The sequence below is a fragment of the Phaenicophaeus curvirostris genome, unplaced genomic scaffold (assembly GCF_032191515.1).
Source record: "Phaenicophaeus curvirostris isolate KB17595 unplaced genomic scaffold, BPBGC_Pcur_1.0 scaffold_460, whole genome shotgun sequence".
NCBI lineage: Eukaryota > Metazoa > Chordata > Aves > Cuculiformes > Cuculidae > Phaenicophaeus > Phaenicophaeus curvirostris.
This window is the reverse complement of record NW_027207040.1, coordinates 40,343-64,893: the sequence shown is the minus strand read 5'-3', so window position 1 is coordinate 64,893 and position 24,551 is coordinate 40,343. Positions and strand designations below refer to the sequence as shown.

General features: G+C 62.5%; 2 protein-coding genes across 2 annotated transcripts; both read right to left on the bottom strand.

Moving 5' to 3' along the window:
* Window positions 1–437: 437 nt before the first annotated feature.
* CARM1 (coactivator associated arginine methyltransferase 1) lies at window positions 438–16,941 on the bottom strand. Its single transcript, XM_069883011.1, has 16 exons — window positions 16,775–16,941; window positions 11,939–12,064; window positions 11,748–11,854; window positions 11,558–11,662; window positions 10,762–10,872; window positions 9,296–9,473; window positions 7,169–7,259; window positions 6,959–7,040; window positions 4,793–4,878; window positions 4,562–4,651; window positions 4,314–4,451; window positions 2,878–2,967; window positions 2,642–2,754; window positions 2,452–2,529; window positions 2,258–2,326; window positions 438–1,120 (listed from the first exon to the last, which is right to left on the bottom strand). The coding sequence occupies exons 1-16, from the start codon at window positions 16,917–16,919 to the stop codon at window positions 981–983; spliced, it is 1,749 nt and encodes a 582-aa protein (XP_069739112.1). The 5' UTR covers window positions 16,920–16,941; the 3' UTR covers window positions 438–980.
* Window positions 16,942–19,661: 2,720 nt separating this feature from the next.
* On the bottom strand, window positions 19,662–24,295 carry LOC138735122 (uncharacterized). Its single transcript, XM_069883013.1, has 5 exons — window positions 23,797–24,295; window positions 23,501–23,722; window positions 23,185–23,228; window positions 20,137–20,174; window positions 19,662–20,035 (listed from the first exon to the last, which is right to left on the bottom strand). Coding segments are annotated over exons 1-5 (789 nt in total). The 5' UTR covers window positions 24,281–24,295; the 3' UTR covers window positions 19,662–20,034.
* Between the last annotated feature and the right edge of the window lie 256 nt (window positions 24,296–24,551).

The following is a 24,551-nucleotide window of genomic DNA, read 5'->3' as shown; positions in this document are numbered from 1 at the left end:
CCAGCTCCTCTGAGCAAGGAGGCAGCAGGTTTGGGGGTCCCCCGTGCCCCCCCACTTCCATGGTGATGGGGGTTGGGGGTCCCTATTCCCCTCAGTTTGACCTGGAAGGATGGGGGGGCATGTTCCTAAAGCCCCAGTTTCACAGGCTGACAGGGGTTTGGGGGTCCCCGTGTCCCCCCTTTTGTGACCTGGAAAGGCCTGGGGGTCCCCACAACCCCCCCTTTTGTGACCTGGAAAGGCCTGGGGGTCCCCACAGCCCCCCCTTTTGTGACCTGAAAGGGCTGGGGACCCCCCCACTTTGTGACTTGGAAGGTTTGGGTGTCCCCATGCCCCCCATTTTATGACCTGGAAAGGTTTTGGGGTCCCTGTACCCCCCCACTTTATGACCTGGAAAGGTTTTGGGGTCCCTGTACCCCCACCTTAGGGTGCGGCGCTCCTTGGAAACCCTCCCGTTTATTGGGTTCTACAGCTGGAATCCCAGCAGATCCTCTATTCCTACTTGATATCCCGGGGCAGGGACCCCCCCAAAAAAATCACAGAGGGGGGCCCCCCAGCCCCCTGAAAAAGCACAGAGGGGGGTCCCCCTGACCCCCTAAAAGCACAGAGGGCCCCCCCAAAAAACACAGAGGGGTCCCCCAGCCCCCCAAAAAGCACAGAGGGGGCCCCCCCAGAAAGCACAGGGGGGTCCCCGCCGCTCCCCCCTCCTCGCAGGGGTAAAAAATGAAGAGCGGAGAGTCCAAACGGGGCCAAAATTAAGGATTTTGGGGCCCTCCAGCCTCTCCCCCGCAAAAAGGGGAGTTTGTGGGGGGGGGGTAGGCTTGACATTAAAAAAAAAAAAAAAATCAAAAAAAAAAGGGAAAAAACCCAAAAATCCAACTCTGGGTGTGGTGGCGTCGGCCGAGGGTCCGCAGCGCCGGTTTTGGGGGGTCGGGGGGGGGTCTGAGGCTTTGGCGTTGTTTTCGGGGTGTCGGGGCGCGGTTTTAGCTGCCGTAGTGCATGGTGTTGGTGGTGATGGACATGGGGGAGGCCATGGAGAGGGGGGGCCCCCCCATGGTGAACTGGCTGTTGAGGGGGGGGTAGTGGGCGCTGGACGCCCCCCCGGCCTGGCCGCTGGAGGAGCCTGCGGGGAGAGACGGGGAGGGGGGGGGTTAGGGGGGGTCCTGGAGGGAGATGGGGGGGTTAGGGGGGGGGCAGAGAGAGGGTTTGGGGGGGTCTGGAGGGAGATGGGGGCGTTGGGGGGGCAGGGAGAGGGTTGGGGGTGGTCTGGGAGGGGTTTTGGGGGGTCCTGGAGGGAGATGGGGGGGTTAGGGGGGGCAGAGAGAGGGTTGGGGGGGGTCTGGGAGGTCCTGGGGATAGATGGGAGGGTTAGGGGGGAGCAGGGAGAGGTAGAGAGAGGGTTTGGGGGGGTCTGGGAGGGGTTGGGGGGGGGCAGGGAGAGGTAGAGAGAGGGTTTGGGGGGGTCTGGGAGGGGTTTGGGGGGTCCTGGAGGGAGATGGGGGGGTTAGGGGGGGCAAGGAGAGGAAGAGAGAGGGTTTGGGGGGGGGTCTAGAGAAAGAGAGAGAGGATTTAGGGGGTCCTGGGGGGAGAGACGAGTGAATGGGGGGGGTTCAGGGGAGGAGAGAGGGGGTTTGGGGGGGGTCCCAGGGGAGAGACAAGGGAAGTGGGGGGGTTCAGGGGAGGAGAGAGGGGGTTTGGGGGGGTCCTGGGGGGAGAAACGAGGGAATTGGGGGGGTTCAGGGGAGGAGAGAGGGGTTTGGGGGGGTCCTGGGGGAGAGACGAGGGAATTGGGGGGGTTCAGGGGAGGAGAGAGGGGTTTGGGGGGGGTCCTGGGGGGGAGACGAGGAAATTGGGGGGGTTCAGGGGAGGAGAGAGGGGGTTTGGGGGGGGTCCTGGGGGGAGAGATAAGGGAACTGGGGGGGTTCAGGGAGGAGAGAGGGGGTTTGGGGGGGTCCTGGGGGAGAGATGAGGGAACTGGGGGGTTCAGGGAGGAGAGAGGGGGTTTGGGGGGGTCCTGGGGGGAGAGACGAGGGAATTGGGGGGTTCAGGGAGGAGAGAGGGGGTTTGGGGGGGTCCTGGGAGAGGATTGAGGGATCCAGAGAAGGAGAGAGGGGATCCCGGGGGGGTCCTGGGCGTGGGGGGGTTTCAGGGTTCAGAGGGGATCCTGGATGTTGGGGGGGGGTCCCAGGGGCTGGGATTCGATCCTGGGGGGGTTCCAGGTCGAGTTTTGGGGTCCGGGGGGGGGCTGTGGGGGGGTCACCTTGGACGATGCCGGTGCTCATGATGGAGCCCATCCTGGAGTGAGTGTGGTTGACGATGCCGGTGTTGGCTGGGAAAGAAAAAAAAAAACACCTTAAGGATCTGGGGGGGGGAGATTTAGGGGCTCCCCAGCCCCCCCCAAACCCATTTCCCCCCCCGAACCCATTTTTCACCCCCCCCAGACCCATTTTTCACCTAAAGGAATCAAGTTGTTGTGCCCAACGTTGGAGCCGCCGGTGATGACGCTGCTGAGATCGTACGCCGCCGGCATCCCTGTGAGAGAAAGGGGGGGGCACAGGGGGGTCACCCCCTCTTTCCCAGCTCCTGGGGACGAGGGGGGGCTGGTTTGGGGGTCCCTGAGAGCCCCCCCCACCCCAGAACCTACCAGCTACAGCCATGCCTGTGCTCATATTGTAGGCGCTCCCCGTGCTCCACATATTTTCCGAGGGGGACGTGTAGTGGGAACCCGGAGGGGGCGAAGGGGTCGTCCCCGTGTACCTGGTGATGGGGGGGGGGGTCAAAAAATAAAAATAAAAAAAAAAAAAAAAAAGGGGGGGGGGTGAGGCCTTTAGGGGGGGGCTCTGGGTGGCCCCCACCCTCCGCAGCCCCCCCAGGCCCTACCTGAAAAAAGGGTTTTTCAGGTCGAGGAGGTTGCTGGATTTGGAGCCCGTCTGGTCGACTTGAGCCACGATGCTGATGTCGTAGCTCTGCCTGGGGGGGGGGGGAATTAATGGGACCCCCACCCGCAAAAAAGGGGGGGCACAGGGAGCCCCCCACTGCGAGATAAGAGGGGTAATGGGACCCCCCGTCTATAATAAAGAGGGTAATGGGACCCCAGTTTGGGCTGGAAAGGGTTAACGGGAGCCCAGTTTGAGCTGGGAGGGGGGGAGTAACGGGACACCCCCTCCCCCGCAGTTTGAGCTGAGAGGGGGACAATGCCCTCCCCCCCTCCCGTGTTTTGGGGTCCCCCAAGCCCCCCCATATTTCAGGGACCCCCCTCAAACCCCAAACTCTTCCTGGTGAGGAGCAAACGTGTCCCCAAGAGCGTGTGGCCACCTTCGAGTTAGGTGCCCCCCAGATGCTTTGAGCCCCCCCCCCCCGTATTTTGGGGGTCCCCCCGGTCCCCCCATGATTTGAGGGAACCCCCCCTGCACCCCAAACTCTTCTTGGTGAGGACCAAACGCGTCCCCAAGAGCTTTGAGCTGGGTGCTCTCCATATACTTTGCGCCACCTCCCTGTGCTTTGAGCCACTCCCCTCCACCTTTTGGGGACCCCCCCTATATTTTGGGGACCCCCCCTATATTTTGGGGACCCCCCAAGCCTCCCCATTTTTTGTGGGACCCCCCCATGCCCGAAACTCTTCTTGGTGAGGAGCAAACGTGTCCCCAAGAGCTCTGAGCTGGGTGCTCTCCATATACTTCGCGCCACCTCCCCGTGTTTTGAGCCACTCCCCTCCACCTTTTGGGGCCCCCCCTATATTTTGGGGACCCCCCCTATATTTTGGGGACCGCCCCATGCCCGAAACTCTTCTTGGTGAGGACCAAACGCGTCCCCAAGAGCTTTGAGCTGGGTGCCCTCCATATACTTTGCGCCACCTCCCTGTGCTTTGAGCCGCTCCCCTCCACCTTTTGGACCCCCCCCTCTATATTTTGGGGACCCCCCTCTATATTTTGGGGACCCCCCCTCTATATTTTGGGGACCCCCCTCTATATTTTGGGGACCCCCCCATGCCTGCAACTCTTCTTGGTGAGGAGCAAACGCGTCCCCAAGAGCTTTGAGCTGGGTGCTCTCCATATACTTTGCGCCACCTCCCTGTGCTTTGAGCCACTCCCCTCCACCTTTTGGACCCCCCCTCTATATTTTGGGGACCCCCCTCTATATTTTGGGGACCCCCCCCATGCCCAAAACTCTTCTTGGTGAGGAGCAAACATGTCCCCAAGAGCATGTGGCCACTCCACGGTTTGGGGCACTGCCCCTGGGGCTTGAGCCCCCCCTCCCCCGGGTTTTGGGGACCCCCCCAGGTTTTGGGGTCCCCCCCCGGGTTTTGGGGTCCCCACCTCTTGTTCGCGATGAGCAAACAGGTCCCTGAGAGCGTGTCCCCGGCTTTGGCGAAGAGCGGCGACTGGAAGAGGCAGCGCACCTGGTACCAGTGGGTCAGCGGCTCCGTGGGCGCCGTCGACAGCCACACCGTCATTCTTGGGGAGGGGGGTTATAAAAAAAAAAAAAAAGGGGGGGGTGTCAGCAGGGCCTCCCCACATTTTCTGAACCCCCAAACCCACCCACCCCCCAAAAAAAAACCACCTACATGGAGCCGATAAAGGCGACGTCGAACCAGAAGGCCAAGCCGTGAACCAGCCCCGAGTGCAGCATGTGGAACTTGAAGGGGATTTCTATCCTATAAAAAGGAAAATAGAGGGGGGGGTGTTTTGGGGGGGGTCTAGGAACCCCAAAAATCGATTTTGGAAAGGGGAGGAGGGGTTCGGGGTCCCCCAAATCGATTTTTAGAAGCAGGGGTGGGGGGGGGAGCTGCACCCACCGGTGCAAGTCGCCTTCTTTGGCTTCTAAGAAGTTGACGGTGTATTTAACGGATTTGGCCATGAGGATGCGGATGTCGAAGGTGTCCTGGGGGGGGGGGGGGGAAGGAAAAAGGGGGGGGGGTCAGTGGAGGGGAGACCCCCCCCGAGGATCGCTCAGAGCCCCCCAATCCCTTGGAGCCCCCCCCCCCTTAATTGCTCAGAGGCCTCTGAGCCATTAGAGCCCCCCCCAGGATACTCAGAGCCCCCCACCCCAAAACACCCTGGAGGCCCCTCAGAATACTCAGAGAGCCCCCCCGGATCACTCAGAGCCGCCCCCCCAAACCTCCTGGAGCTCCCCCCCCCCCCCCCAAACCCCCTGGAGCCCCCCAGGATCACTCAGAGCCCCCCCAGGATCTTCAGAGTCCCCCCAAACCCCCTGGAGCCCCCCAGGATCACTCAGAGCCCCCCCCCCAAAACCCCCTGGAGGCCCCTCAGAATACTCAGAGCCCTCCCCAGGATCACTCAGACCGCCCCCAAGCCCCCTGAAGCCCCTTGGAGCCCCCCCCGGCTCACTCAGAGACGCCCCCGGATATTCAAAGCCCCCCCCAAACCCCCTGGAGGCCCCCAGGATCATTCAGAGCCCCCCCTCAGCCCCCTGGATCGTTCACAACCTCCCCCATGACCCCCCTCCAAATCACTTGGAGCCCCCCCCAACACTTTAGAGCCCCCCCAGGATACTCAGAGCCCCCTAGATCATTCAGAATCTCCCCTATGACCCCCCCTCCAGATCACTAGGAGCCCCCCAAACACTTTAGAGCCCCCCTGGATACTCAGAGCCCCCTAAATCCCTTAGAGAGCCCCCAGGATACTCAGAGCCCCCACCCCAAACCCCCCGGAGCCCCCCAACGATCACTCAGAGCCCCGCCAAGATACTCAGAGCCCCCAGCCCAAGCCCCCTGGAGCCCCCCAGAATCACTCAGAAGCCCCCCACTATCACCCAGAGCCCCCCCAGTATCACCCAGAGCCCCCCCCAAGCCCCTTGAGCCCCCCAGGATCACCCAGAGCCCCCCCAGAATCACCCAGAGGCCCCCCTGCCAAGCCCTCTGGAGCCCCCCAGAATCACTCAGAATCCCCCCAGGATCACCCAGAGCCCCCCCCCAAGCCCCCTGCAGCCCCCCAGAATCACTTAGAACCCCTCCAGGATCACCCAGAGGCCCCCAGAATCACTCAGAATCCCCCAGGATCACCCAGAGCCCCCTCCCAAGCCCCCTGGAGCCCCCCAGAATCACTCGGAACCCCTCCAGGATCACCCAGAGCCCCCCCCAAGCCCCCTGCAGCCCCCCAGAATCACTTAGAACCCCTCCAGGATCACCCAGAGCCCCCCCCCCAAGCCCCCTGCAGCCCCCCAGAATCACTTAGAACCCCTCCAGGATCACCCAGAGGCCCCCAGAATCACTCAGAATCCCCCCAGGATCACCCAGAGCCCACCCCAAGCCCCCTGGAGCCCCCCAGAATCACTCGGAACCCCTCCAGGATCACCCAGAGCCCCCCCCAACCCCCCTGCAGCCCCCCAGAATCACTCAGAACCCCTCCAGGATCACCCAGAGGCCCCCAGAATCACTCAGAATCCCCCCAGGATCACCCAGAGCCCCCCCCCCAAGCCCCCTGCAGCCCCCCAGAATCACTCGGAACCCCTCCAGGATCACCCAGAGCCCCCCCCAAGCCCCCTGCAGCCCCCCAGAATCACTCAGAACCCCTCCAGGATCACCCAGAGGCCCCCCAGGATCACCCAGAGGCCCCCCCCAAGCCCCCTGGAGCCCCCCAGAATCACTCAGAACCCCCCCAGGATCACCCAGAGCCCCCCCCAAGCCCCCTGGAGCCCCCCAGGATCACCCAGAGCGCCCCCAGGATCACCCAGAGCCCCCCAGGATCACCCAGAGCCCCCCCCAAGCCCCCTGCAGCACCCCAGAATCACTCAGAACCCCTCCAGGATCACCCAGAGGCCCCCAGAATCACTCAGAACCCCCCCAGGATCACCCAGAGCCCCCCCCAAGCCCCCTGGAGCCCCCCAGAATCACTCAGAACCCCTCTAGGATCACCCAGAGCCCCCCAGAATCACCCAGAGCCCCTCCGCAAGCCCCCTGGAGCCCCCCCAGGATCACCCAGAGCCCCCCCTCCCCACTCACCACCACCGGCTGCCGAAAATACTCATCGACGGCGGCTCCGCGCAGCGCCGAGAGGTCGACGCCGTGGAAGGAGGGCTGGTACCTGCGGGAAAGGGGGTGCGGAATGAAAGGTGGGGGGTCAGCTCCGCTCCGAATATCTTGGGAAGGGGCTGGGATCATGGGTTTCCCCCCTCCTCCCCACCCCCCAGGCCGCGGCGATGCCGGACTCACCAAAAATTGGCTTTGGTGAACTGCTCCATGTAGAGCTGCTCGTCCGTGAACGGCGCCAGGTGGACGTCACCGATCGTCGGGAACATGTTCCCTGTGCCAGAACGGAGCCGGAAAATATGGGGGGGGCTGGAAATGTCAGGAAAGAGCCCCCCCCCAGGACACCAGGAACTTCTGAGAAGAACCTGCTCCCCATCCTGGGGTCTGGAATGAGGGGAAAGAGCCCCCCCAGGACACCAGGAACCTCCAACTCCCCATGTTGGGGTCTGGAATGAGGGGAAAGAGCCCCCCCAGGACACCAGGAACTTCTGAGAAGAACCTGCTCCCCATCCTGGGGTCTGGAATGAGGGGAAAGAGCCCCGCAGGACACCAGGAACCTCCAACTCCCCATGTTGGGGTCTGGAATGAGGGGAAAGAGCCCCCCAGGACACCAGGAACCTCCAACTCCCCATGTTGGGGTCTGGAATGAGGGGAAAGAGCCCCCCCAGGACACCAGGAACTTCTGAGAAGAACCTGCTCCCCATCCTGGGGTCTGGAATGAGGGGAAAGAGCCCCCCCAGGACACCAGGAACTCCTGAGAAGAATCTGCTCCCCATCCTGGGGTCTGAAATGATGGGAAAGAGCCCCCCCAGGACACCAGGAACTTCTGAGAAGAACCTGCTCCCCATCCTGGGGCCTGGAATGATTGGAAAGAGCCCCCCCAGGACACCAGGAACTTCTGAGAAGAACCTGCTCCCCATCCTGGGGCCTGGAATGATTGGAAAGAGCCCCCCCAGGACACCAGGAACGTCCAACTCCCCATGTTGGGGTCTGGAATGAGGGGAAAGAGCCCCCCCAGGACAGCAAGAACTCCTGAAAAGAACCTACTCCCTATCCCACAGTCTGGAATGATGGGAAAGAGCCCCCCCAGGACAAAAGGAACCTTCAGAAAGCACCTGATCCGCGTCCTGGGGGCTGGAAGATCAGGAAAAAGCCCCCCCAGGACACCAGGAACCCCCAGTAAGAACCTGCACCTCATCCCAGGGACACCAGGAACCTCCAACTCCCCATCCCGAGGTCTGGAATGTTGGGAAAGAGCCCCCCCAGGACACCAGGAACTCCTGAGAGGAATCTGCTCCCCATCCTGGGGTCTGAAATGATGGGAAAGAGCCCCCCCGAGGACACCAGGAACTTCTGAGAAGAACCTGCTCCCCATCCTGGGGCCTGGAATGATGGGAAAGAGCCCCCCCAGGACACCAGGAACTTCTGAGAAGAACCTGCTCCCCATCCTGGGGCCTGGAATGATTGGAAAGAGCCCCCCCAGGACACCAGGAACGTCCAACTCCCCATGTTGGGGTCTGGAATGAGGGGAAAGAGCCCCCCCAGGACACCAGGAACTTCTGAGAAGAACCTGCTCCCCATCCTGGGGCCTGGAATGATTGGAAAGAGCCCCCCCAGGACACCAGGAACCTCCAACTCCCCATGTTGGGGTCTGGAATGAGGGGAAAGAGCCCCCCCAGGACAGCAAGAACTCCTGAAAAGAACCTACTCCCTATCCCACAGTCTGGAATGATGGGAAAGAGCCCCCCCAGGACAAAAGGAACCTTCAGAAAGCACCTGATCCGCGTCCTGGGGGCTGGAATATCAGGAAAAAGCCCCCCCAGGACACCAGGAACCCCCAGTAAGAACCTGCACCTCATCCCAGGGACACCAGGAACCTCCAACTCCCCATCCCGAGGTCTGGAATGTTGGGAAAGAGCCCCCCCAGGACACCAGGAACTCCTGAGAAGAATCTGCTCCCCATCCTGGGGTCTGGAATGCTAGGAAAGAGCCCCCCCAAGGACACCAGGAACTTCTGAGAAGAACCTGCTCCCCATCCCAGGGGCTGGAATATCCGGAACGAGCTCCCTCAAGACAAAAGGAACCTTCAGAAAGCACCTGATCCACATCCTGGGGGCTGGAATATCAGGAAAAAGCCCCCCCCAGGACACCAGGAACCCCCAGTAAGAACCTGCTCCTCATCCCAGGGTCTAGAATGCTGGGAAAGAGCCTCCCAAGGACACCAGGAACCACTTTCCAGCCAGGAATCCGACCCCAAACCTCTTCCCTCCCCGCTAACGAGCTGCTCCGGTGGGATTTGTCCCCGCTCACCGCTGGGTTTCAGGTACTTCTTGGCGTGGAGGTAGCTCTCCAGCATCCGTTCGTTGAAGAGCATGTAGCCCATGGGCTCCGAGATGATGATGTCCACCTGCTCCGGCAACGACACCTCCTCCACCTTCCCCGGGATCACCACGATCCGATCCGTCAGGTTGTTGCTCTTCACCAGGACCTGCTCGCGGAAAACCAGGAGAAAACGGGATCGTTGAGGGTCGGAAAAGCCCTTCAAGATCATAAAATTGTAGAACAGTTTGCGTGACGCGGTGACTTTGTGCGGGAACAAAGGGAAACAAAATGGATTCATGGGATGGTTTGAGTTGGAAGGAACATAAAAATCATCAAATTCCACAGGCAGGGACACATCCCAAGGGATCAGGAGCTCCAAGCCTCATCCAACATGGCCTTGAACCTCTCCAGGGATGGAGCAGCCACCTCCGCTCAGGGCAACCTGTCCCAGGGCTTCATCGCTCTCCTCATGGAGAAGTTTCTAGCTCCAGCCCTGTGGAAAACTGGTTGTGTGGAGGGCCCAGAGAGCGGTGGGAGATGGAGTTAACTCCAGCTGGAGGCCAGTTCCAAGCGGTGTCCCCAGGGCTCCGTGCTGGGTCCTGGTCAATGTCTTTATCCACGACCTGGATGGAGGCATCGAGGGCTCCCTGAGAGAGTTTGGGGGTGACACTGAGCCGGGTGGATCTGCTGGAGGGTTTGAGGTTCTCCAGAGGGATCTGAGCTGCTTGGATCCATGGGCTGAGACCAAGGGGATGAGGTTGGAGCAGGACCTTGGGGCACAACGACCCTGGGCAGCTCCAGCCTAGGAGGAGTCTGGCTGGAAAGGGCCTGGAGGAGAAGGACCTGGCGGGGTTGGTGGGACAGGAGCCAGCAGGGGCCCAGGGGGCCAAGAAGGCCAAGGGCATCTGGGCTTGGAGCAGCCCCGGCGTGGCCAGCAGGGCCAGGGAGGTTCTTCTCCCTCCGGCCTTGGCCCCTCGACTCCTGGGGTCAGTTGTGGGACCAGGGAGTCGTGGGATCCAGGAATCGCTTCAATTGGAAAAGCCCTTCAAGATCCCAGATCCCAGCTGTGATCACAATCCAGGTCTCCAAGCCCCACAGCTCCACAAATTTAAAACCTGATCCCTCTCTAGATCCTTCCTGCCCTCCAGCCATGGATCCAGATCCCTCTCTAGATCCTTCCTGCCCTCCAGCCATGGATCCAGCCTCTCCTGATCCCTCTCTAGATCCTTCCTGCCCTCCATCCATGGATCCAGCCTCTCCCTAGCCCTCTCTAGATCCTTCCTGCCCTCCATCCATGGATCCAGCCTCTCCCTAGCCCTCTCTAGATCCTTCCTGCCCTCCATCCATGGATCCAGGTTGTCCCTAGCCCTCTCTAGATCCTTCCTGCCCTCCGGAAGGATCCCAGTTGGCTTTGGATCAAGCCCCCAGATCCCGAGAGATCCCACAACACCCACCTCCGCGTGCTGGGCCATGGTGCTGGCTTCCACCGCGTAGATCTTCCTCGCTCCGGCCTGCGCCGCGAAGAACGAGAGGATTCCGGAGCCGCAGCCGACATCCAGGACGATCTAGGAAGGAGATAAGGACGATACGGTGAACACCAACACGCACTCTGGATCCTGTTTCTCATCCCTCCCGCTGCCCCGGAGCCGGGATCGGGGTCCAAGGAGCCGCGATCCCACGATTCCAAGAGGGAAAACCACGGTGGCAACGCCAACACGGCTTCTCGGTAGCGGAGCAAACCGGCTCTGGAGACGGAACCGACTCCGGGGGGTCGTTCCCCACCTAGCGAGAAGCCAGGAGCCGCGGGGGCTCCCGGGGCTCGGCCGCAGCCGCTTCCCAACGGGATTAAGAGCGAGCGGCTGAGCCGGGGAACGGCACCGGAGCAACAAATCCTCTTTGATCCTATATTTAACGCGCCTGAGCCCGGTGCCGGTGGCTCCGGGACGGCACCGGGAGGCAACCACGGCTCCGGGGTTCCACGCGCTCGGAGCCGGCGCTGGATTCGGGGAATGCTGAGAAAAAAAAAAAATCACTACGGAGGAGTCGGGGAAGCGCTAGAACGGAGGAGAAGGGGGTGGAAAAGATAGATCCGAGGGGGAAAAGCGAGAAAGGAAAAGGCGCAGAGGTGAGGTGCCTCTTCCAGCCCCAGCGTGGGGCGATGCGGCGTTAGCCACAGCCTGAGGTGGGATCCAGAGCCGGAATCTCAGCGCGTTCCCCTCTTCCTAACGCCAGGAACGAAGCGAGGCTGACCTTATCCTTGAAGTCGCTGTGGTTCTGCAGGATGGCTCGCTGGTAGGTGCCCGTCCGCACGTAGTCCTGCATCATGTTTTGCTGCTGGGACAGGTAGCCGTAGAACTGCGATGGGAAGAGACGGATGCGGGAGTCACCGGGAAGCTCGGTTGATCCAACCGGCAACGTTCCAGGCCGGAGAAAACCTCACCTGGAAATACTGCACGGCCGAGGACTCCTCCGTCCGCTCGCTGAACACTGAGCGCTCTGTGTTGTGGCCTCGGCAGTTTTTTAGGATGTTATAAAAGGAACAGAAATCTGGAAAAGATGGAGGGATTTCATTGGGAGAAGAAGGGGGCAGACGGGGGTCCCGGAGGAGGCGAATCCCAGGGGAGGCCGCACCGTTAGGGGTGGCGAATTGGACGAGGACGCTGTTGCAGCCCAGAGTGATGATGAAGGATTGTTTCCCGACACGGCTGCACTCGGTTTCCCGGGACACGGAGCACTTGAATACGCAGACGTCTTCATCTGGGGACGGGGAAATAAGGGAAGAGGGGAAAAACGGGGAAGGAAGGGTGAGAGCCAGGCATGGAATCACAGAATCACCAGGGTGGGAAGGACCCACCGGACCATGGAGTCCAACCATCCCCATCAATCACTAACCCGTGTCCCTCAGCACCTCGTCCACCCGGCCCTCAAACCCCTCCAGGGCAGGGGACTCAACCCCCTCCCTGTCCCAGGGCCCAGGGACCCTTTCCAGGAAAGATTCCATCCTGCTGTCCATGCGGAGCCTCCCCTGGTGGAGCTTGAGGCCGTTCCCTCTCGGCCTGGCCCCTGGCCCTGGGGAGAAGAGCCCAGCTCCCTCCTCTCCACCAGCTCCTTGCAGGGAAAGAGCAAGGAGGTCTCCCCTCAGGCTCCTCTTCTCCAGGCTGAACCCCCCCAGCTCTCTCAGCCGCTCCTCTTCTTCTCCAGCCCCCTCCCCAGCTTCGTTGCTCTTCTCTGCACTCGCTCCAGAGCCTCCACATCCTCGTGTCCCACCAACCCCCCCAGGTCCTTCTCCTCCAGGCCCTTTCCAGCCAGACTCCTCCTAGGCTGGAGCTGCCCAGGGTCGTTGTGCCCCAAGGTCCTGCTCCAACCTCAGCCCCTTGGTCTCAGCCCATGGATCCAACCAGCTCAGATCCCTCTGGAGAACCTCAAACCCTCCAGCAGATCCACCCGGCTCAGTGTCACCCCCAAACTCTCTCAGGGAGCCCTCGATGCCTCCATCCAGGTCGTGGATAAAGACATTGACCAGGACCCAGCACGGAGCCCTGGGGACACCGCTTGGAACTGGCCTCCAGCTGGAGTTAACTCCATCTCCCACCACTCTCTGGGCCCTCCACACAACCAGTTTCCCACCCGGGAGGTTGTTCACCTCTCCAGGCCCGACACCGACAGTTCCTGAAGCAGAAACTGTGAGAAAGTATCTTATAAAAGCCCCCGACACCCGCCTCAGATGCGCTCAACCCCGCATCCTTCCTCCCGCACATTAACCAGATGCCAAGGGATGGAGAGAGAAGATAATTAGGCTAATTAACCTCGGCGGCGCTGACGGAGGGGAGGGAAACACGCCGGGTGCAGCCAAGGGGGTTACAGGGCTTTGGAGCAGCCAGAAATGTCAACGGGAACAACTCCCCTCGCTGCTGGGACGATCCGACTCCCAGCGAAGCCGCGGATGGAGCCGAATCCAAGAATTCCCGGGTTGGAAAAGACCCATCGGATCATCCAATCCAAAAATTCCTACCAAATCCTAACCCGTGTCCCTCAGCGCCTCGTCCACCCGCCCCTGACCCCCCTCCAGGGCTGGAGACTTAACCGCATCGCTGTGGTCCCTAACGGAGCGGCGCCGGCACGGGTCATCGCGGCGTTTTCCTCGTTAGCCGGGGAGCGGCTAATTAGCACCTCGAGCCTCGCTCACGCGCCAAAAACCCAAAGCACAACGGCTAAACCTGCATCTCTCCGGCACATCGCGGCTCCGGTTGCCGGATTCGTTTGGAGCAGGACGAGAGAAAGGACCTGGAGGAGGTTTCCAGCCAAATGGAGCCGCCAACCGGGCCTCCCGGCTCTTTGTGGCCGAGAAAAAGAGGCGGCAGATGCTGAAAGGGCAGCGGGAGAGCCCGGCCACACAAAGGCTTGGAAAAACGGGATGATTTTCCAAGCCGGTTCGCGGCGAGGGCTGGAAAAGCTCAAGGTTTGGCACCTTCGGAGGCCGCAGCGGCGCTCGGAGAGAACTTGGCGACTGCCGCAAGCGGAAAAAGCTCCGAGCTCGGGGCGAAGCTTCGCTCCCGGCACCAGGAATTCGCTCCGAACCTTATTCCTGAGGGAAAAGGGAAGGGGAATGGCTCCTCCTGGGTGCTCCCTCTCCGCTCGAAGCCGCGCGTGCCTCAGTTTCCCTGCCCCGTCCCACGGCGCGGACCAAGTCGCCTCCAAACCCGCGTGCTAATTACGCCGAGCAATTAATTAATCCGAGCGGAGCACACGGCGTTCGCGGGGAAGGAAGGGGGTCAGGTCGTTATTCCCGGCCGCGACGCCGACGGCTGCGCTAAGAACGCAGCCCCGGAGGCTCCGGCACCGTCCTCGGCTTCAGCGGATTCGGGGAACGGGAAGGGAAAGGGGTAAAAAAACCAACCCCAAAAAGTAAAAATTGGGATTCTTGGGTGGAAACAAAGAGAATTCGGCTCTAACGCTGTATCCGTCAGCTGGGAAGTGAGCCCCCTGGTTCCTCTGGTGACGGCAGCCAGAGAGACCCCCCCCATGATGAAAAATACCCCCCCACAATAAAAATTAACCCCCCCCCGATGAAAAAGAACCCCTCCTGCTGCTAGGAAGCTCTCTGCCCCCCCAGATCCCCCCCCCCGGCACCTCAGCACCCCCCAAAATCATCCTGAACCTATAAAAATCCTCCTGGCCCCCCATTCAGAGCCCCCCCCCAGCCCCAAACCAGCTCCCCAGCCCCCCAAAAGCTAACCCCCCACCCAGGCATCGCCCCCCTAAGACCCCCCAGGTCCCCCCCCCAACCCCAGACTAACCCCCCCAAAAGCTTCATCCCCCCAGTTCCAGCCCCCACACCATGGGACCCCTCTGGGACGCCCCAAACCTGGGACCCCCCCAAGACCCGCCCCCCCAACCTCTCAGCCCCCAAACCAACCCCCCAAGACTTTGCTCTCCCCACCCCCCCCCAGGTCTCAGCCCTGTCAGCCCCCCAAAACCTCCCCCGCCTCAGCCCCCCAAAATATCCCCCCCCTCAGCCCCCCCAGGCCTTGTCCCCACCCCTAAAACCCCTTCACAGCCCCCCCACCCCAACTCCTCCAGCCCTAAATCCACCCCCTCAAGATTTCGCAGACCCCCCTTCTCAGCCCCCAGCCCTAAACCAGCCCCCCAAGACCTCGCTCCCCCATTTCAGCCCCCCCAGCCCTCAACTAGCCCCCCCTCAACCCCCCATTTCAGCCCCCCAGCCCTAAACTAGCCCCCCCTCAACCCCCCATTTCAGCCCCCCAGCCCTAAACTAGCCCCCTCTCAAACCCCCATTTCAGCCCCCCCAGCCCTAAACCAGCCCCCCAAGACCTCGCTCCCCCATTTCAGCCCCCCCAGCCCTCAACTAGACCCCCCTCAACCCCCCATTTCAGCCCCCCCAGCCCTAAACCAGCCCCCCAAGACCTCACTCCCCCATTTCAGCCCCCCAGCCCTCAACTAGCCCCCCCTCAACCCCCCATTTCAGCCCCCCAGCCCTAAACTAGCCCCCCCTCAACCCCCCATTTCAGCCCCCCAGCCCTAAACTAGCCCCCCCTCAACCCCCCATTTCAGCCCCCCAGCCCTAAACTAGCTCCCCCTCAACCCCCCATTTCAGCCCCCCAGCCCTAAACTAGCTCCCCCTCAACCCCCCATTTCAGCCCCCCAGCCCTAAACTAGCCCCCTCTCAAACCCCCATTTCAGCCCCCCCAGCCCTAAACCAGCCCCCCAAGACCTCGCTCCCCCATTTCAGCCCCCCAGCCCTCAACTAGCCCCCCCTCAACCCCCCATTTCGGCCCCCCTAGCCCTAAACCAGCCCCCCAAGACCTCACTCCCCCATTTCAGCCCCCCAGCCCTCAACTAGCCCCCCCTCAACCCCCCATTTCGGCCCCCCCCAGCCCTAAACCAGCCCCATCAAGACCTCACCCCATCCCTCAGCCCCCCCCAGGCCTTGTCTCCACCCCAAAACCCTTCACCTCACCCCAGAGCCGGCCCCCAAGATCTCACCCCCCCATTTCAGGCCCCCTAGCCCCCCTCCCTCCCCTCAGGCCCCTCAGCTCCAACCCAGCCCCGCTAAGATCTCATTCCCCCATTTCAGCCCCCCCAGCCCTAAACTAGCACCCCAAAACCTCACTCCCCCCAGCCCTAACCCCCCCATAGATCTCACCCCCCATTTCAGCCCCCCCAGCCCTAAACTAGCACCCCAAGACCTCACCCCCTCCAGCCCCAAACACACCCCCATAGATCTCACCCCCTCTTCTCAGCCCCTCAGGCCCTAAACCAGCACCCCAAGACCTCATCCCCCCATTTCAGCCCCCCCAGCCCTAAACTAGCACCCCAAGACTTCACTACCTCCAGCCCTAACCCCCCCCATAGCTCTCAGCCCCCCCTTCTCAGCCCCTCAAGCCCTAACCCCCCCCAAGACCTCACCCCCCCCATTCCAGCCCCCTAAAGACCTCGTGCCCCCCTCCTCCTCCTCCTACTCCTCAGGCCCCTCAGCTCCAGCCCCCCCCACCCCTCAGGCCCCTCAGCTCCAGCCCCCCCCCCCCCCATCCCCTCAAGCCCCTCAGCTCCAGCCCCCCACCCCACCCCTCAGGCCCCTCAGCTCCAGCCCCCCACCCCACCCCTCAGGCCCCTCAGCTCCAGCCCCCCACCCCACCCCTCAGGCCCCTCAGCTCCAGCCCCCCACCCCACCCCTCAGGCCCCTCAGCTCCAGCCCCCCCCTCAGGCCCCTCAGCTTCAGGCCCCCCCCCCCTCAGGCCCCTCAGCTCCAGGCCCCCCACACCCCTCAGGCCCTTCGGGCCCCTCAGAGCCCACCCCCCCCCAGGCCCCTCAGCTCCAGCCCCCCTCCCCCTCAGGCCCCTCAGCTCCAGTCCCCCACCCCTCAGGCCTCTCAGACCCCTCAGCTCCAGCCCCCCCCCACCCCTCAGGCCCCTCAGGCCCCTCAGCCGCAGCCCCCCCCTCACTCACGGCCGTAGAGGGCGAGGCCGGCGCTGTCGGGCCCGGTGCGGACCTCGAGGCGCAGCGGCTGCTGCTCCTGGTGCCGCTGGATCTCGCCGTTGGCGTCCCCGATGGTGAGGAGCCGCACGCCGGGGAACACCGACACCGCGGCCATCTTGGAGCCGCCGCCGCGCCCCGCCCCCCGCGCGCGCGCCCCCCGCGCCCCGCCCCCCGCCGCCGGCTCAGGCCACGCCCCCTCGCGGCCCAGGCCACGCCCCCTCGCCGCTCAGGCCACGCCCACTCCGTTGACATACACTGGGGCGGTGGATCAGGCCACGCCCCTCTCCGCCAGGCCACGCCCACCTGGCGGCTCAAGCCACGCCCCCTCCATTGACACATACGGTGCGGTTGAGGCGAGGCCACGCCCCCTTTGCTAGGCCACGCCCACTCCATTGATAGGCACTAGGGCTGTGTATCAGGCCACGCCCCTCTGTTAGGCCACGCCCCCGCTGTGCCTCGGACCACGCCCCCTCCATCAACACACACGTGCTCTGAGGCTCAGACCACGCCCCCTCCCTCGGCCACGCCCACGTGGCTGCTCGAGCCACGCCCCCTCCATTGACACACAATCGGTGGTGGGGATCAGGCCACGCCCCCCTATGCCACGCCCCTCGCTGTGTCTCAGGCCACGCCCCCTCCATCAACTGCACAGCGGATCAGGCCATGCCCCTCTCCACCAGGCCACGCCCACCTGGTAGCTCAAGCCACGCCCCCTCCATTGAGGCATCACTGCCAGCGGGTCAGGCCACGCCCCCTTCGCTAGGCCACTCCCCCATGGCGGCTCAAGCCACGTCCCCTCCATTGACATGCATGAGGTGGTGGCAATCAGGCCACGCCCCCCGCTAGGCCACGCCCACATGTCGGCTCAAGCCACGCCCCCTCCATCAACACACGTGCGCTTCGGATCAGGCCACGCCCCCTCCGCTAGGCCACGCCCACATAGCAGCTCCAAGCCACGCCCCCTCCATTGACACACATTAGGTCATTGGATCAGGCCACGCCCCCTCCGCTAGGCCACGCCCACATAGCAGCTCAAAGCCACGCCCCCTCCATTGACACACATTAGGTCAGTGGATCAGGCCACGCCCCCTCCGCTAGGCCACGCCCCTCGCTGCGCCTCGGGCCACGCCCCCTCCATCAACGCACACACGTGCTGTGGATCAGGCCACGCCTCCTCCGCCAGGCCACGCCCCCAGCGGCTCAGACCACCCCCCCTCCATTGATGCATCACTGCCAGTGGATCAGGCCACGCCCCCTCCGCCAGGCCACGCCCACCTGGCGACTCAAGCCACGCCCCCTCCGTTGACATGCACTGGGGTGAGGTCATGCCACGCCCCCTCCTCTAGGCCACGCCCCCTCCACAGACCACGCCCCCATCGATTCAAGTCACGCGCCCTCCATTGATGCGCACGATCCAGCGGCTCAGGCCACGCCCCCTCCTTTGGACCCCTCCCCTCCGAAAAGCTCAGGCCACGCCCCCTCCGTTAGACCACGCCCCTTGCTTTTAACCACGCCTCCATGGCTCAGGCCACGCCCCCTCCACAGAGGAACATGCGCCGGCCACTCAGGTCACCCAGCACTGACACCAGCACCACCGCTGGTTACCGGCACCAGGTACCGGCACCAGCACTGGTTACCGGCACTGGTTACTGGCACCCACACTATTTACCGGCACCTGCATTGGTTACCAGCACCAGCATTGGTTACCAGCATTGGTTACCAGCACCTGCACTGGTTACCGGCACCAGCATTGGTTACCAGCATTGGTTACCGGCACCGGCATTGGTTACCAGCATTGGTTACCAGCACCTGCATTGGTTACTGGCACCAGCATTGGTTACCAGCATTGGTTACTGGCACCAGCATTGGTTACCAGCATTGGTTACTGGCACCAGCATTGGTTACCAGCATTGGTTACCAGCACCTGCATTGGTTACTGGCACCAGCATTGGTTACCAGCATTGGTTACTGGCACCAGCATTGGTTACCAGCATTGGTTACCAGCACCTGCATTGGTTACTGGCACCAGCATTGGTTACCAGCATTGGTTACCAGCACCTGCATTGGTTACCGGCACCAGCATTGGTTACCAGCATTGGTTACCGGCACCAGCATTGGTTACCAGCATTGGTTACCGGCACCTGCATTGGTTACTGGCACCAGCATTGGTTACCAGCATTGGTTACCAGCACCTGCATTGGTTACTGGCACCAGCATTGGTTACCGGCAGCAGGCACCACCACCAGCATTGGTTACCAGCATTGGTTACTGGCACCGGCATTGGTTACCAGCACCAGGTACCAGCACTGGCACTGGTTACCAGCACCAGCATTGGTTACCGGCACCAGGTACTGGCACCAGCATTGGTTACCAGCACCAGTATTGGTTACCAGCGTTGGTTACCGGCACCAGCATTGGTTACTGGCACCAGGTACCAGCACCAGCATTGGTTACCAGCATTGGTTACTGGCACCTGCACTGGTTACCTGCACCAGGTACCAGCACTGGCATTGGTTACCAGCACCATCGTTGCTTACCAGCACCAGCATTGGTTACCGGCACCGGGAACTGGCACCGGCATTGGTTACCAGCACCAGCATTGGTTACCGGCACCGGGAACCGGCACCAGCATTGGTTACCAGCACCAGCATTGGTTACCGGCACCGGGAACTGGCACCGGCACTGGTTACCAGCACCAGCATTGGTTACCGGCACCGGGAACTGGCACCTGCACTGGTTACCAGCACCAGCATTGGTTACCGGCACCGGGAACTGGCACCGGCATTGGTTACCAGCACCGGCATTGGTTACCGGCACCGGGAACTGGCACCAGCACTGCTTACCAGCACCGATCGGCAAACACTTTTATTGACTCCAGAGCGGCTGCGGCCCCAAGACCGCAGGATTTGGCGCGCCCGGCCTGGCTCTAAGAGCGTTTGCCCGCGCCGGCACCGAGCCGCGGCACATGGGCACGGCCGCCACGCCGGGGGACTCACCGGCAGCGCCCCCAGGCCTGGCACCTCCCCAGCCGAGACCTGGTGCCGGCGCCTCCTCTTAGTCCCCAATAAACGAAGAATCTCGATTCCCGGTGCCGCGACGGCACAACCGGCACCGTGACGGCACAACCGGCACCGTCGGCGCTCACGACGATGACTTAAAGAAGCCGAAATGGGGAGAGGTCGGCGGTGACGACGCCGGGACGCGGCTGCCGATGGCTCGTGGCTGCGGGATCTGGCGCCGAGGGAGAGGTTGCCGTGAGCTTGTGCCAAATGGGAGCCGCAACGGCAACCGGGGGGACCCCAAAACCAACCCTCGGCGGGGAACCCACTCACCACGCCGGCGGCGAAGGCGCCGTTGTCATAGGAATGATCTGAGGAGAGAAACGGCACCGGCGATGGATTTGGAGACAGCAGGGATGGGTTTGGGGCACCAGAAGATGGTTTGGAGACACCAAGGGTGGTTTTGGGGCCCTAGAAGATGGTTTTGGGGCACCGGGAGATGGTTTGGGGGCACCAGGAGGTGGGTTTGGGTCACCAGGAGGTGGGTTTGGGTCCCCGGGAGATGGTTTGGGGCACCAGGAGATGGGTTTGTGCCACAAGAAGATGGTTTGGGGACACCGGGAGATGGTTTTGGTGACACCAGATATGGTTTGGGGCACCAGGAGATGGTTTGAGGCACCAGGAGATGGTTTTGGGCCACAAAAATACGGTTTTGGGGCACCGGGAGATGGTTTTGGGGCACCAGGAGATGGTTTCGGGCACTGGGAGATGGTTTGGGGCACCAGGAGGTGGTTTTGGGTCCCCAGGAGATGGTTTTGGGGCACCAGGAGATGGTTTGGGGGCACCGGGAGATGGTTTGGAGACACCAGGAGATGGTTTTGGGGCACCGGGAGATGGTTTGGGGCACCAGGAGATGGTTTTGTGCCACAAAAAGATGGTTTTGGGGCACCGGGAGATGGTTTTGGGGCACCGGGAGGTGGTTTTGGGGCACCGGGAGATGGTTTGGGGACACCAGGAGATGGTTTGGGGCACCAGGAGGTGGTTTTGGGTCCCTAGGAGATGGTTTTGGGTCCCCAGGAGATGGTTTTGGGGCACCGGGAGATGGTTTTGGGGCACCAGGAGGTGGTTTGGGGTCCCTAGGAGATGGTTTTGGGTCCCCAGGAGATGGTTTTGGGGCACAGGGAGATGGTTTTGGGGCACCGGGAGATGGTTTTGGGGCACCGGGAGATGGTTTCGGGCACTGGGAGATGGTTTGGGGCACCAGGAGGTGGGTTTGGGTCCCCAGGAGATGGTTTCAGGCACCAGGAGATGGGTTTGTGCCACAAAAAGATGGTTTTGGGGCACTGGGAGATGGTTTGGGGGCACCAGGAGATGGGTTTGTGCCACAAGAAGATGGTTTGGGGGCACCGGGAGATGGTTTTGGTGACACCAGGGATGGTTTGGGGCACTAGGAGATGGTTTGAGGCACCAGGAGATGGTTTGGGGCCACAAAAATACGGTTTTGGGGCACCGGGAGATGGTTTGGGGACACCAGGAGATGGTTTGGGGCACCAGGAGATGGTTTGGGGCACCAGGAGATGGTTTTGGGCCACAAAAATACGGTTTTGGGGCACCGGGAGATGGTTTTGGGGCACCGGGAGATGGTTTTGGGGCACCAGGAGATGGTTTGGGGCACCAGGAGATGGTTTTGGGCCACAAAAATATGGTTTTGGGGCACTGGGAGATGGTTTGGGGACACCAGGAGATGGTTTGGGTCACCAGGAGGTGGTTTTGGGTCCCTAGGAGATGGTTTTGGGTCCCCAGGAGATGGTTTTGGGGCACCGGGAAATGGTTTTGGGGCACAGGGAGATGGTTTCGGGCACTGGGAGATGGTTTCGTGCACTGGGAGATGGTTTGGGGCACCAGGAGATGGTTTGGATCACCAGGAGGTGGTTTTGGGGCACAGGGAGATGGTTTTGGGGCACAGGGAGATGGTTTTGGGGCACCGGGAAATGGTTTTGGGGCACAGGGAGATGGTTTTGGGGCACAGGGAGATGGTTTTGGGGCACCGGGAGATGGTTTCGGGCACCAGGAGGTGGTTTGGGGCACCAGGAGGTGGTTTTGGGTCCCCAGGAGATGGTTTGGGGGCACCGGGAGATGGTTTGGGGGCACCAGGAGATGGTTTGGGGGCACCGGGAGATGGTTTTGGGGCACCAGGAGGTGGGTTTGGGTCCCCAGGAGATGGTTTCAGGCACCAGGAGACGGTTTTGGGGCACAGGGAGATGGTTTGGGGGCACTGGGAGATGGTTTTGGGTCACCAGGAGGTGGGTTTGGGTCCCCGGGAGATGGTTTGGGGCACCAGGAGATGGGTTTGTGCCACAAAAAGATGGTTTTGGGGCACTGGGAGATGGTTTGGGGGCACCGGGAGATGGGTTTGTGCCACAAGAAGATGGTTTGGGGGCACCGGGAGATGGTTTTGGTGACACCAGGGATGGTTTGGGGCACCAGGAGATGGTTTGAGGCACCAGGAGATGGTTTTGGGCCACAAAAATACGGTTTTGGGGCACCGGGAGATGGTTTGGGGCACCAGGAGATGGTTTGGGGCACCAGGAGGTGGTTTTGGGTCCCCAGGAGATGGTTTTGGGGCACAGGGAGATGGTTTTGGGGCACCGGGAGATGGTTTTGGGGCACCGGGAGATGGTTTGGGGACACCAGGAGATGGTTTGGGGCACCAGGAGGTGGTTTTGGGTCCCTAGGAGATGGTTTTGGGTCCCCAGGAGATGGTTTGGGGCACCGGGAGATGGTTTTGTGCCACAAAAAGATGGTTTTGGGGCACTGGGAGATGGTTTGAGGCACCAGGAGATGGTTTCGGGCACTGGGAGATGGTTTGGGGCAGCAGGAGGTGGTTTTGGGTCCCCAGGAGATGGTTTTGGGGCACAGGGAGATGGTTTTGGGGCACCGGGAGATGGTTTCGGGCACTGGGAGATGGTTTGGGGCACCAGGAGGTGGTTTTGGGTCCCCAGGAGATGGTTTTGGGGCACCGGGAGATGGTTTGGGTCCCCAGGAGATGGTTTTGGGGCACCAGGAGATGGTTTGGGGGCACCGGGAGATGGTTTGGGGCACCAGGAGATGGTTTTGTGCCACAAAAAGATGGTTTTGGGGCACTGGGAGATGGTTTTGGGGCACTGGGAGATGGTTTGGGGGCACCGGGAGATGGTTTGTAGACACCAGGAGATGGTTTGGGGCACTGGGAGATGGTTTGGGGCACCAGGAGATGGTTTGGGGCACCAGGAGATGGTTTTGTGCCACAAAAAGATGGTTTTGGGGCACCGGGAGATGGTTTTGGGGCACAGGGAGATGGTTTTGGGGCACTGGGAGATGGTTTTGGGGTTCTGGCCTCACCGGTGCTGGAGAACCGCGTCTCGGTCCAGCAGGACGCCTCCTCCCTGCCAAAAACAAGGCGTCGGTGGGCTCGGTGCCGGCGGCGACCCGGAGCCAGACACCGCGGGTTAGCCACGACGGTGCCGGCTCCGGCCTCTCTCACCTCTTCACCCGCCGTTTGCCGGCCTTGACCGGCGAGAGAGAAGACGGAGCCGCGCGGTGACACCGGCGTCGCCGTAATCCTCACCCTCCCCACCCCACAACCCGCCCCGTACGGCGTTGAAGCCGTCGGCGAGCGCCGAGAGCTCGCTTACCGCGACCCCCACGCCCCACGCACCTCGCCAAGTGGCCAACGCCGCCACCGTCACCACCAGCAGCACCAGCCCGGCTGTGCCGGCGGCAACCGGGACCAGCCAGGGGCGACGCGGGAGGTGAGAAAACGTCGAGGGTTGCCGGGAAGGAGCCGCCGTTGCGCTAATTGAGTTGCCGGTGCGGCTACCGCGCCGCGAGGGCCGGTTGGTCGGCGCGGCCGTGGGGACGTGGCAAGCGCCGGTGTCACCTATGGGAAAACCCAATGCTGGTGAGCTCGGTGCCGTCGGCGCCGCGAGCCGAAGCGGCCCCCGCGGTTCTCACCGGCGGCGTCAACGGCGATGGCGGCGCTGAACGCCGACACCTGCCAGGAGCGGCCGTCGAAGCGCCGGTAGCGGCACCGGAGACACCGGGAGGTCCCCGCGGCCTCGTCCAGCGGGAAGTTCACCGCGTGTTGGTCGGGTTGGGCCGCAAGGCTCTTCGCGGCGACGGCGGCGCCCGCGGCGAAGAGCTCGAAGGTGGCGCCGGCAAAGCGCCGCGGCGCCAGGCAGCGGATTTCGGGGGGACCCTCGTCGCGCGGGACGACGAGCCCCAGCGGGGCTGGCAGCGGCGAAGGTCCCGGGGCCACCGAGGGGCCCGTGGGACGAGGACGCCGAACGGAGCCACCGGGACCCACCGCGGCGCCAGCGCCGAGGGGAAGGAGCCGAAGGGCCGCGAGGAGCAGGAGCTGCAGCCGCATCGTCCGCGTCGCCCGCGGTTCCGGCTCCAGCCAAAAGAAGAAGAGTTGGGCTCGAGGGGACAATTTCATCACCCGGGAAGGAAGTGACGGAGCCCCCGGGCGCCCCGAAAACTGGGGGGGGGGGGGGGCAACAGGCAGAGGAAGGCGAGCGGGACCTTCACTGGGGTCACTGGGGTCACTGGGAGGCACACTGGGGCTGTCACTGGTGTCACTGGTGCCACTGGGACTCATCTTGGTGGCCCTAGTGTCACTGGTGTCACTGGTGTCTCTCACTGGTGTCACTGGGGGTGTCCCTGGTGTCCCTGGTGTCACTGGTGTCTCTTACTGGTGTCACTGGCGT

Coding starts and splice junctions, on each gene's coding strand:
- CARM1 (XM_069883011.1), bottom strand. CDS start 16,919: ATGGCCGCGGTGTCGGTGTTCCCCGGCGTGCGGCTCCTCACCATCGGG. Junction 11,663..11,747: donor CGGCCGTGCAGTATTTCCAG/GTGAGGTTTTCT, acceptor TTCCCATCGCAG/TTCTACGGCTACCTGTCCCA. Junction 7,041..7,168: donor TTCACCAAAGCCAATTTTTG/GTGAGTCCGGCA, acceptor CCTTTCCCGCAG/GTACCAGCCCTCCTTCCACG.
- LOC138735122 (XM_069883013.1), bottom strand. CDS start 24,280: ATGAAATTGTCCCCTCGAGCCCAACTCTTCTTCTTTTGGCTGGAGCCG. Junction 23,229..23,500: donor GGCGTTGGCCACTTGGCGAG/GTGCGTGGGGCG, acceptor TGTTTTTGGCAG/GGAGGAGGCGTCCTGCTGGA. Junction 20,175..23,184: donor GACGCGGTTCTCCAGCACCG/GTGAGGCCAGAA, acceptor TTCTCTCCTCAG/ATCATTCCTATGACAACGGC.